The following is a 13,040-nucleotide window of genomic DNA, read 5'->3' as shown; positions in this document are numbered from 1 at the left end:
GGGGAGCGAGAATCCAGGTCGTCTTATTCTGTATCCTTTGCAGTCTACCTCTTACTGCTAAACCAGATTAACTGGATGCTTAGAAGGGAAATTAATTCCTGGTAGGTAAAACAGTAGCACATTGTTAGGTTCATACGCTAATTTTTCTTCAAAGTAGATGGAGAAGTTTCAAAATACATGTTAATACTATTAGGGAATTGGCACTTAGGAATTAAATATTGAGTTTTACTATATATTGTTACCACTGTCTGCTCAGTCATTATAATTTTATAAAATATATTTGAGAAACGGATTGGTTTTTCACAGTAAACAGTGAAAGCCATTTCTGACTGATTTGTATGTTCATGATATGGCCAAAGAGGCAGGGTGGTCTGTTTAGATCTCACAATTTCATAATGATGTTGTATTAAAGTTACTTACTCCTCTTCTGCCTCAGCTTCTAGATTTAGTATGCCCTGGATTTCTCTTTCCAAGTCAGAACATCCTCTTTGGATGGACACACCCTCGAATGTGTGCTTTTTTGCTTTTGGTTCTTGTTTGGATCCTTTCTTCCCAATTAAGAACAAGATGCCAAAGCTTTTTTTTTTTTTTTGCTTAAAAAATATGAAAAAACATATAGTGTCGTGGACCGTCCGGACAGGCAGGCACGTCTGGCCGGGGGTCTCTCGACCTGCAAGAGGGTCCCAATACCTGGAAGAGGGAGTGCGCCTGGAAAAATAATAAAGACAGAGAGAGAAAGCGAGGCGTCTGGAGGGCTGATAGGCTGTGCCTAAACAGCAAATTTTATTTTTCAAAGGCCAGGAATAAATACATTTTCTTGGCTTTGGTTTACCTCATAGTAAGAGGAATGTAAATGTATGCCTCACATGGCCTATACAATAGAGAAGTCAGATATGCGATCAATGGTTGTAAAAAGTAACAAAATTATCTACAATCACAAAGTTTGTTTGCATCCAAACATTATTCACAAAGCTTGTTTATATCCAAACATTGTTCACAGAGACTTGTTTGTATCCAAACATTATTCAGGAATCTCTGAGTCAGGAATCCAAGCCATCCCTTATGGTGGCATTTTTCTTTGCAAAAGAAAACTATTATAAAATTAGCTCTCAACAAGCAGAATCTGATAAATAGAAATTAAACATGATAATCTTATATAAGCAGTTGTGGTTCTTCAGTGTTAGGTAACAGTCGTTTCATTATGTACATGGATGCTGTTGCTTTAGCATCTAGGTACTTTGTATTATATCTATTTGATTTTTTTTTTTTTTTTTTTTTTGAGATGGAATCTTGCTCTGTTGCCCAGGTTGAAGTGCAGTGGCATGATCTCAGCTTACTGCAACCTCTGCTTCCCCAGGTTCAAGTGATTCTCCTGCCTCAGCCTCCCAAGTAGCTGGGATCACAGGCACCTGTCACCACGCCTGGCTAATTTTATATTTTTAGTAGAGGCAGGGTTTCACCATGTTGGCCAGGCTGGTCTTGAACTCCTGACCTCAGGTGATCCTCCTGCCTTGACCTCCCAAAGTGTTAGGATTACAGGAGTGAGCCATCACCCAAGCCATGTTACTTCTATTCTTTAGGTTGTGATTGGCTAAGAAAAATGTCTATGAAAAGAAAATGAATACAATTAAGACTGCAATACTACTGGTTTTTTGTGTTTGTTTTGTCTTGAGTGATTCAAACCTTAACGTATGTGTTCAGTTTTAGGCTATTGATTTGACATCTAAAAATAGAGTAGATAGCTCTTTATCTACTCTATTTTTTTATTGGGAGAAAACTGTGGTTAATATTGGAGAAGAGCATTCCTGCATTGTGACTGTAAATAGTGGGTTGTTTGCAGTTGCTGTTGCTGGTTGCTTACTACCTGTTCCTGTATGTCTTGTAAAATAATCCCATGTTGATTGGACTGTATTTAAGCACTGGTTGACTAGGATTACAACTTCAGTTAAATCTAAATGGCCTTGTCTGGTTAACTGTATATGTTTTTAAAAAGAAATGCAAAGCATTTATTAGGAGGCCATGCCTATGAAAGATAAAGGATGCCAAAGTGCGATTAGGCAGGGAAAGCTTTCACACTGTGATATACATACATTTGCTCTTCTTTCACTCTTGATGTTTCATGTTCCTTCCAGTGTCATTTTCTTCTGTCTGAAGAACATACTTTAGCAATGCTTTTAGAGCAAGTCTGATGGCAGCAAATTCAGTTTTCCTGTGTCTGAGAATGTCTGTATTTCATCTTCATTCCTGAAGGGTATTTTCACTGGATATAGAATTCTAGGATGACAGTTCTTTTCTTTCAGTACTTTCAGTTCTTTTCTTTCAGTACTTGACAAATGTCATGCCACTTCTTTCTGGCCTCCATAGTTTCTGTTGAGAATCTGTAGTCATTCGAATCAAGGTTCCCCTGTAAGTAACATGTCATTTTTCTCTGGCTGCCTGCAAGATTTTTTTACTTTATCTTTAGTTTTACCGGTTTGAATATGAGATGATTTATTTGAATTTGTGATTTTATCTTTTTTAGAGTTCACTGAGTTTCTAGAATCTAGGTTTATGTCTTTTGCTAAACTGGGGAAATACTCTTCAAATATTTTTTCTATATCATACTCTTTCTCTTCTAGTATTCTGATGACACATATGTTAGATCTTTTGTTATTTTCCCACAGGTCCCTGAGGCGCTGTTCATCTTTTTTCTGTTGTTCAGATTGGATGATCTCTTTTTTTTTTTTTTTTTTTGAGATGGAGTCTCGCTTTGTCGCCCTGGCTGGAGTGCAGTGGCTTGATCTCAGCTCACTGCAAACTCCACCTCCCACCTTCCAGGTTCAAGTGATTCTCCTGCCTCAGCCTCCTGAGCAGCTGGGATTACAGGCACATGCCACCATGCTCGGCTAATTTTTGTATTTTTAGTAGAGATGGGGTTTCACCATGTTTGTCAGGCTGGTCTCCAACTCCTGACCTTGTTATCTGCCCACCTTGGCCTCCCAAAGTGCTGAGATTACAGGCATGAGCAGCTACACCCAGCCCAGATTGGATGATTTCTGTTGATGTTCACTGTCTTTTGCATTGTCACTTTGCTTCTGCTGTTGAGTCCATACAATGAGTTTTTAATTTTGCTTACTGTATCTTCTTTTTCCTTGCTAAGTCTCTCTCCCTTTGTTTCAAGAGTGTTTTTATTTTTGTAATAACTGCTCTAAAGTTTTGGATGATTCCAGTATCTCTGTCATGTTGGCATTGGAGTCTGTTGATTATCTTTTTCCATGTGAGTTGAGATTTTCTTGATCTTTATATGCCAAGTAATTTTGCAGTATATCTTGGACAGTTTGAATATTGTGGTATAATATTCTGGGTCTTGTTTAAGTTCTATGGAGATTGTTGGTATTTTTGTTTTAGCAGGCAGTCATCCTGGTTGGATTCAGGCCACAAGTTCTGACCAGTCTTCTCTGGCTTGTAGTTTCAATGTTAGTTTTTTTTTTCTAAAACCATTAACAGTTATGTAGATTTGTCCTGTGTGTGTACCACCTGGTAGCCAATCTGGGATCTAGGAACAAGGTCTATTCCCTAGTTCAGTTTTCAAAATCTGTAGTTTGCTGTTTAGAGCCAGGACCATGCATGCATAGCTCAAAGGCAAACCCAAAGGTGTACACAGACCACTCTCTTAACTACTTAGCCATCTCCCCCAACCACTTCTGATCTCATTACTGCACTTGTTGGGTTGTGCCATGGATTCTCATGGTTTTTTCTCCTTTTTTCCCCCTCCCATTCTAGACAGTGCTGCAGTGAGCATGCTTTTACAGGTCATTGCATTCCTCTAAAAATATTGCTGTATATAATGTCTAGAAATCAGTTCATTCACTTTATTTTATTTTATTCATGGGTGCCATTATTAAATCTACTTTTAAAAAATACTCTCTAAAAATACATATTTACTTTTCTAATATGACATATTTTAGAAATGAGCAGTGGAAAAATTCCTTCCTTTGATATGCTATAGATAAATTGTAGTTGGGTACTTATTGGGGGTATCTCAGACTGAAATGACAACCATTTTTTTCCTATTAAGTGGGGTGAAAATTATTTATGATTTTCTTTCTGTTTTTTCCCCCCAGAATTTTGATTCTGACATTAGCAGTGTGGGAATAGATGGCTGCTGGCAGGCAGACAGCCAAAGACTTCTCAATGAGGTGATGGTGGAGCACTTCTTTCGACAAGGAATGCTGGATGTAGCTGAGGAGCTCTGTCAGGTAACAGTGTGCCAACTGGGAGGATATGAAAAAGAAACCAGGAAACTCCTTGAACTTTACAGTTTTTGCAGGGTGGGGTTTTGAGTCTTCCTCTAGCTATAGATAGATTTTTAATATTTTAATTATCAGAGATGACCTCATTTTACTAGGAATTTTTTGGGGAATTTTTAAGTGACAAAAATACAGTTCTAGAACTTGTTATCCAAATTATTCTTGTCTTGTTCCTGTCCTAGAAGGTTAGTCCTGGGTCATGAATCAGAGGGCTCAGAAGTGATCCTTTCTTCATTTCCCTTTTTGATAGAGAAGGTTAGTATAGCAGACAAGAGGAAAAAGACAACAACATTGCTGTTTGTACTTCTGATCTAGCCCAGCTTAAACAATTTTATCAAATGGATTTCCAACTAAAATTTTACTTCACGTTAGCAGCATTTGTCTTTTATTTCTATCACACATGAGCTTAGGGCTCTAGAACAGTTTACCAATACCATGTAGTCATAATAGTAGCAGCTGCCATATATTGAGTGCTTACCTTAAGCCAAGCCCTGCCTTTATTCCTTGCTGCAGTCCCATGAAGTACAAATTATTTTTCCATTCTACAGATGAAAAATCTAAGGTCTAGAGAAGTAAGTAACTTGCCCAAGGCCTTAACAGGTTCTTTGTGAAAGAACGTGGGATTCAGTCCCCTATTCATGTGTCTTCACACTCTGTTCTAAGCCACCATGTGCTGTTGCATTTTTATTTAGAAAAATGAAGGACCAAAAGGATTATATAATTTAAAATTAGTCTATAAACCAAACCTCTAATCTAAGACTTTTCTATTTTAAACAGTTCAGATAAATGATAACTCAGGTCTTTCTCTGTGCCTTACAGGGCTTTTGTGTGTGTGTCCATATAATTTCCTGCAGTAAACCATCATTGAAGATAGTTTGCTTTTAAGTAACAAAAGACCCACAATCACAGTGTCTTAAGCAAAAGTGAAGTTTTTTTCTTGCACAGAAATAGGTAGTAAGACGTCCACAGCATATTTGGTATCTCTGCTCCGTGAAATTCTTAGGGACTTAGCACCATGTAACTCTGTTATTCCTAGGGTGTTTCCTATCCTCAGGGTCCAGAATAGCAGCCAAAGCTCCAGCCACACCGTTGTATTCCAGGAAGGGGCAGAGTGCATGTTTACATTTCATTGGTCAGAACTTTGTGTTACAAAGCCATACCCAGCTTTAATCCATTTGCTTATGTACCCTGCTGAAATTTGGGGATTCTGCTGTGGAAAAGAGGGGAAGAATGGTACCAGGGGACAGTCATCAGTCTCTACTGTAGGAAATTATCTTTATTGGTTTGCCCCATATTTTACAATCTAGAATATACTTTTACCACTATCTCCTTACCCTGATTACTACTAACAAAAGTTCTTTCTGTTTTTTCAGGAATCTGGTCTTTCTGTAGACCCAAGTCAGAAAGAACCATTTGTGGAGTTAAATAGAATATTAGAGGCATTAAAGGTCAGAGTTCTGAGACCTGCTCTCGAGTGAGTATTGAGTTTGCTTTCTTTTGAGTACTTTGAGAACTCTCTGTGAGAAAACTCAATGAAAAAAACACATTAGAGATTTACAGATATATTTATCTCACTTGTGGTAGACTTCAGAGAAATCAAAGAAGAATTATTTATTTTAGCTAAGTGAAATATGGAGGGGATGCAATATGAGAAAACAGTTAAAGCTTCTTTCACTTACCAGTTGGTCTGAATTCCCATGAGAAAAGAGTTTTCTGTTTCCAGGCTATACCACCACTTTGTGTGGGCTGGCATTATAACAAGCACTATTGTTCAGGCAGTACAAGTTTGATAGTTAAGCTTCCATTAATGTGCTGGGTTTTGTGCTAGCATTCTAAGAAATAATTGATTATTGAAACTAGTGGTATGCATGAAGAGAACAAATATTTTTATAAAGGCACTCCGTTCTTAATTACTGTGGATTTTGGTAATTGACTATGACCCTCTCATTGATAAGAATTATCTGAAATTATTGAGTAAGCTATGATAAATATTCTAGAGCAGGGTCAGCAAGCTTTTCCAAGTAGTAAATACTTGAGGTTTTGCAGTCCACATAAGGTCTCTGTTGCATATGCCTCACTTTATTTTACAACCCTTTAAAAATGTAAAAACTCATTCTTGTCCATCTGCTGTACAAAACAGGCAGCAAGCTGTATTTGGCCTGTGCCATAGTTTGCTGACCCCAGTCCTAAAGTTTTTTAATGTGAGGATTACCAGGTTGTTTTTAGTAAATAGCTCATAAAATAAAGGGAAGACACTGGATGATAGCAGCAGTGATTTGTTGTGAGGTTACAGCTTTAGAAACCTGGTATTTTAAAACCAGAAAAATTTGCCATCAGTGTTACTGGTTTAGTTGGGAAGTTGACTTTTATAAAATGCATATTTTTTTCCCTTAAAATTTAGTTCCACTAACCCATTTAATTCTTTATAGTTTAGTTTTTTTTGTTTCTGATCATTTCTCAGTTTTTTTGTTTTGTTTTGTTTTGTTTTGTTTTTTGAGACAGGGTCTCACTGTCATCCAGGCTGGAGTGCAGTGGTATAATCACAGCTCACTACAGCCCCAACCCCCCGGGCTCAGGTGATCCTCCCATCTTAGCCTCCTGAGTAGCTGGACTGCAGGACTGTGCCATTATGCCTGGCTAAATTTTAAAAATTTTCTTTTGCAGAGACAAGGTCTCACTATGTTACTCAGGCTGGTTTCGAACTCCTGGGCCCAAGTGATTCTCCCACCTTGGCTTCCCAAAGTGCTGGAATTACAGTCTTGAGCCACTGTACTTGTCCATTTCTTACTTCTGAGAGAATTTTATATAGTTCTAAAACCAGCCCAGTTGACTAGATAGAAATTCCTTTGTAAATTTATACAAAATTCCTGTATAAATTGTAGTAGATCTCACTTAAGAATTGTACCACTGTGTAAGATGCATGTGTTTGTTTAAGCAGATTTTAGATTGTGACATATCTGGAACGTAAATTCAACCAAGTACCTCTAATACCTCTTAAACAAAATATGGCAACAACCACTTCTGGTTTTTTTTTTTTTGTTTTTGTTTTTGCTTTTTTTAAGAGACAGGGTCTCACTCTGTGCCCCAGGCTAGAGTCCAGTGGGATGATCAAAGCTCACTTTAACCTTTCAAACTCCTGGGCTTAAGTAATCCTCCTGCCTTGGCCTCCTGAGTAGCTAGTACTACTGGTGGATACCACCACACCTGGCTAATTTTTAAATATTTTATAGAGACAGGGTTTTTCTGTGTTGCTCAGGCTGGTCTCTAACTCCTGACCTCAGCTTCCCAAAGTACTGGGATTATAGGCATGAGCCAGTATACCTGAGAAGGCCTACTTATAAACATGTAATGGGGTTCCCAGTTGTTTTATAGTGATTAGGAAATAATATTTGGGTTGTTATTCAAGGTAATATGCTTTACCTTATCTATGCTTTTTTTAGTTTTTTAAAAATTAAACTTTGTTATGTATGTGCTAGTTACGTACATACTACGACTGTGTATATAGTTACTGGCACATAGTATTTGCCAACATAGTCTTCAGAGTACTCCAGACTTTTCCTACAACCCTTTTTAACTTTTTGCATATATATGTTTTTTGTTGATAAGCCTGTTACGTATATTGAGTATTTCTATACGTTTTGTGTATTATTTGTAGGCTTAAGACAATTTCTCTCGGGCAGAGAGGACTTGTTCCATGCACTTAGTGGTAACAGTGGGAATTTCCATAAGTAAAAATTTTCTCATTTCATGTTTCTGGGAATACTGTTTAATATCAGCATGAGGCAATGTAGTGGTAATTATAGTTAACTCTTCTTGAGTGGTTATTATATGCCTAGCATTGTTCTAAGCATTTTTATATGTCTTAACCTGTTTAACCCTCATATTAGCCCTATGAAGTAAGTCATCTTATAGAGAAGGAATTAAGGCCTAGAAGATCCTCTGTGGAAAAAAAAGTCAAAAGATTATATGACAAATACCTCAGTTAATAGTCCCCCAGTGTTCTCATTTGAGATTCACTTTAACTTCTTAAATGCATCATCAAGCCTGGTGCAGTGGCTCATACCTGGAAGTCCAGCATTTTGGGAAGCTGAGTAGGGCAGATCGCTTGAGTCCAGGAGTTCGAAACCAACCTGGGCAACATAGCAAAACCCTGTCTCTACAAAGAAATACAAAAGTTATCTGGACATGGTGGTGCATGCCTATAGTCCCAGCTACTCTGGAGGCTGAGATAAGAGGATCACTTGAGCCTGGGAGGTGGAGTCTGCAGTGAGCCAAGACCACACCACCATCCAGAGTGGTATCCTGACTCAAAAAATAAATAAACAGAAGTAAAAATGTACCATCAGTAATCCTACAGTAAAGAAACTCATTTAACTTGGTCTAACCCAGTGTTTTCTATGCATATTTGACCAAACAGTTCTTGTTTACCCCCCAGATAACACATTTTAGACCCACAAAATTGGAGTTATATGAAATACAAGTTTAGAAAATGATTTAATAGAAATCATCATTACAACAACTCAGAGTTTTGCTATTCTTGCCTATTACTTGTAGATACAGAGCAGATATTGACTAAGCATCTTTTATGAGCTAGGTACAGAAAATTCGCTTTATTCAACTTACAGCAAAAGTTGAATGATATGGGACACCAATTTGGGGAATTCTAGTTCAGGTACAAGGGGGAAGATATCTGCCAGTTATGCAGCATTCCATTTGTTCCTGTTGGTAAGGAGCATCATGGAGCTCACATGGGAAAAGAGGAAGGAGAGGATGCAGTAATTCCTCCAGGCTGCTTAGGCAGGTGATAAAGCAGAGGCCAGCCAAGAAAATTGAGGTGGCTAAAGGCCACTGAGGGCCTGGAAGGGAAGGAAGCTGTTGAAGAGTGTTAGCTGTTTAGTTGCAGCAATGGAAAGAGGGCCCAGGGGAATGGTGATAGGATAGAGAGAAGTGGCAGAACAACACCTACTTACATAGACAGATCTAGTCAGGACCTTGCTTACTTCTTTGTTTGTGCCCTTGTACTTCTGAGTTTGTAAAGATTTTCCTCCTGTCCAGATTTCTTTTATGCTCACCCAGATTGTTTCATTTGCTTTTTTTTTTTTTTTTAGGTAGAGATGGGGTTTCACCGTGTTGGCCAAGATGGTCTTGATTTCTTGACCTCGTGATCTGCCCGCCTTGGCCTCCCAATGTGCTGGGATTACAGGCACGAGCCACTGCACCTGGCCTCTTTATTTGCTTTTTAAATTTCTCTTGGCACCTAGAGTAGTGTTTACCTCATAGTAGACCCTCAGTGAATAACAGAATAGTTTGAAGGAGAATTTACAGCAAACATGTCATCCTCTTTTATGTGCCAGATAGAAAGCCAAAAATAATTAGTGTTAACGTGTGAATAATAGTAACTTAATACAACAAGGTGGGGGAAATGTTAGAAAAATTAGAAACTGTCCTTGTAGCTATGCCATTATTAACATTTTGAAAGAAAGTACTATCTTTAGGGGAAGCTGCTTCGTTGCCTTTCTAAAGGTATCTCCAAGAGTAATACTACCTTGCTGGATTTGCCACAGTCTAGTATCTGACTTTCAGGCTTGCAGACTTGGAAACTTGTTTTTGGTGTCCTTGTTTTGTTTCACTAAGAAAAGGCCTTTAAAAAACTAAAACCTGAATTGCTAAGCTACATGTATAGTTTGGATTACTAGGGGCTGTGAAACTAGCTTGTGCTAGGCAGGTCCACCTGGACGGCACCTGAGCTTGCCAAACCTGGAGTTGGAACGGGGAGATTGTTCTAGAAAATGTTCAGTGTTCTCAGGCTGAAATGTCGTGATGCTGTTATCTCTGCAATGAAGGTTGTGTTGCAGAGCCGCTGGGCAATTCAGACTTCATTCATGGAGTCCTTTTCTCAAAATAGTCCTTGGCTTGCCTTGGTCAGTCTGTTCTTAGCTTTCCATTATTGGCCAAACTCCTTTTTAAAAAAATTTGCATTGTTAAAAGTTTATTTTATCTTGAATTAATTGCTTTAATTTAAAAAAAGAAAAATTATTTTATGTGAAACTCCCTTATTTGAGTTTTGAGTCAGCATTAAGTGTCCCAATAGGCAATAAATAGAGTACGAAATCAAAAGTTACAATAAAATAAAAACACAGTGAAAAGTAAACCTTTTCCCCACCTTTGCCTTGTAATCACAGTTAATCTCCAAACAGGCAGCCGCCATTAACTTTTTTCTTGTGCATCGTTCTAGAGATAATCTGTAAGTCCACAAGTTTATGTGGGTGGTAGTTCCCCACTTACCCACAAGGGATATGTTCTGACACCCCCCAGTGGATGCCTGAAACTACAAATAGTACTGAATCCTATATACATTGTTTTTTACATATATATACATACCTTTGATAATTTACTTTATAAATTAGGCATAGTAAAAGATTAACCATGTATGACATTAATCAAAAATGACATCTCATATTTTCAATTTGCATATATCACATAAGTGAATTGAGTTGAGCCACATCTTTTCTAGATATGTTTACACCTTCATATGGCAAAAGCTGAGTCCACGAGATTTCTGTCGTGGGCTAACAGTCTTTGACTCTAAAGGCAATCTTAAGGCAGAAGGGACCACTGCTGCCTTAAAATATGTGACCATGTATACCACAAAATTATTTACATGGGCCTGTGAGAGCATTTCACCACCACCTCTCGGGAACCTTGTAACACTTTTTTCAAAGAATTTGCTAACGGCAAAGCCTCAGTAAAATGTCATAAAGAAAGCAACTGGCCAGGCATAGTGGCTTATGCCTGTAATCCCAGCACTTTGGGAGGCCAAGACAGGTGGATCATCTGAGGTCAGGAGTTCAAGATCAGCCCTGCCAACATGGCAAAACCCTGTCTCTGCTAAAAATATGAAATTTGCTGGGTGTGGTGGTGTTGAGAAATGCTGAGTATATGATTGCTGAGAAGTACGGAGTGTATGACAGACTATGTTGTTTGCTAGGAAGAATGATGGCAAGGGAAACTTAGCCGGGCCCCCACCCCAAGTAGAACACTTGGGGCATTCTAAAGTGGCAGGACAATATATAAATAACATACACTGGTTAAAACAATTCTTTTCAGTGCAGGACATCTGACCCTGTCCCCATGGCTGCTTCCTGGAGAATACTTTTTAGTTTGTCTGTGATCAGTGGCAAGCAGACACCAGCTGCCTACTTGGTGTATTTTTGTGTTATGAGAAAATACCGAACATCTGTTCGTTAATAATAATCACCTGTTCAGAGAGAATAAGTGGCGTGGGTCAGAGTCTACTCGAGGCCTTCAGCCCAGAATGCTGTAAGCCCCTGAGGCTCTCAGCTCTGCAGGCTGTTGGCCCCCCAGATAGACCACTTTGCTGTTCTATCTGAGTGTGTGCTTCTCACTCCTTCAACACCACCTGGGTGGGGGTCTCTGTGGCTGAGCAGGTCTTAGTATGGTGGTGCATGCCTGTAACCCCAGCTACTTGGGAGGCTGGGGCAGGAGAATCCCTTGAACCCAGAAGGTGGAGGTTGCAGTGAGCTGAGATCATGTCATTGCACTCCAGCCTGGGTGACACACTGAGACTCCGTCTCAAAAAAAAAAAAAAGAAAGCAACTGAATGGTTATGACAAAGGGAAGAGAGACGTTACAATATTTTTCGCAGAAGACAGAGAAAATTACTTAAGACCACAGAAGGGTTTAGACTGGACAGGCCATGAACAGTATCTGGCAGGTTGCTGAAATATGGGAGCACTCCATCTCCAAAGCTAGCAGCTAAGTGGGAATAGAAATAAGCCATAGGTTTCTTTGTGGTGTGTGTGGTCAGTAGTCCTAAAGATGAGAAGATGCTTGACAGACTTAATAGAAATTCTAGTACCAATTGGTAAAACAAAACAGTTCTAGAAAATGGAGGGAAGCAAGCAGAGGTGCCTGATCATGGGGCCTTGACTATCACTGGAAATGAGGGCAAGAATGATTCAGCAATTTCTGGTGTTTTCTTTTTCCTTTTTTTAATTGAATAGTTTTGGGGTCTCACTATGTTGCCCAGGCTGTCTTGAACTCCTGGGCTCAAGCAATCCTTCCACCTTGGCCTTCTAAAGTGCTGGGATTACAGGCATGAGCCACAGTGCCGAACCTAGTGTCTGTTTTCTTATTCCCAATCATGGCTTCCTATAGGTGAGCAGTCTTCCTGACTTGGGCACATTTTAGTAACCCCATAGAACCACAGAGAAAGCAAGGCTCTGATAGATGTGCCAGTCCAACAGAAGAACGATCAAGGCTCGAACATGTTGGCTTTTTTCCCAGAGGTGGATTTGTTTTTCTTCTCTCCCTTCCTTTTGGTCTTAATTTTGAAAAGGCAGAAGAAGAAGGAGTTAATAGACACATTTTAACTCACTCTTTATGCTCTAAGTCTGGTGGAGAAAGCATACCTCTTAAAGAGAAGCTAATTGAACTGTAGAAAGAGGTGCTGTTTTTCAGAAGGTTACAGAAAAGAAGACAGCAGCACATGGAATGGAAAAGCCAGAAGAAGGCCGGGCGTGGTGACTCACACCTGTAATCCTAGCACTTTGGGAAGCCAAGGCAGGCAGATCACGAGGTCAGGAGATCGAGATCATTCTGGCCAACATGGTGAAACCCCATCTCTACTAAAATACAAAAAATTAGCCAGGCATGGTGGCGGGTGCCTGTAGTCCCAGCTACTCGGGGGGCTGAGGCAGGAGAATCACTTGAATCCAGGAGGTGGAGGTT

The 13,040-nt window shown here is 39.3% G+C and overlaps 1 protein-coding gene across 1 annotated transcript in view; it reads left to right on the top strand.

The window, feature by feature from the left end:
* RMND5A (required for meiotic nuclear division 5 homolog A) overlaps positions 1–13,040 on the top strand; it is a 62,683-nt gene that overhangs the window by 31,951 nt on the left and 17,692 nt on the right. Inside the window, exons 3-4 of the mRNA XM_003942521.4 lie at positions 4,104–4,238; positions 5,663–5,763. Of these exons, the coding sequence (XP_003942570.1) occupies positions 4,104–4,238; positions 5,663–5,763 (236 nt within the window). The remainder of the gene's footprint in view (positions 1–4,103; positions 4,239–5,662; positions 5,764–13,040) is intronic.

This window comes from Saimiri boliviensis, chromosome 1, assembly GCF_048565385.1.
Source record: "Saimiri boliviensis isolate mSaiBol1 chromosome 1, mSaiBol1.pri, whole genome shotgun sequence".
NCBI classification, from domain to species: domain Eukaryota; kingdom Metazoa; phylum Chordata; class Mammalia; order Primates; family Cebidae; genus Saimiri; species Saimiri boliviensis.
This window is presented reverse-complemented; position numbering and strand designations above follow the sequence as displayed.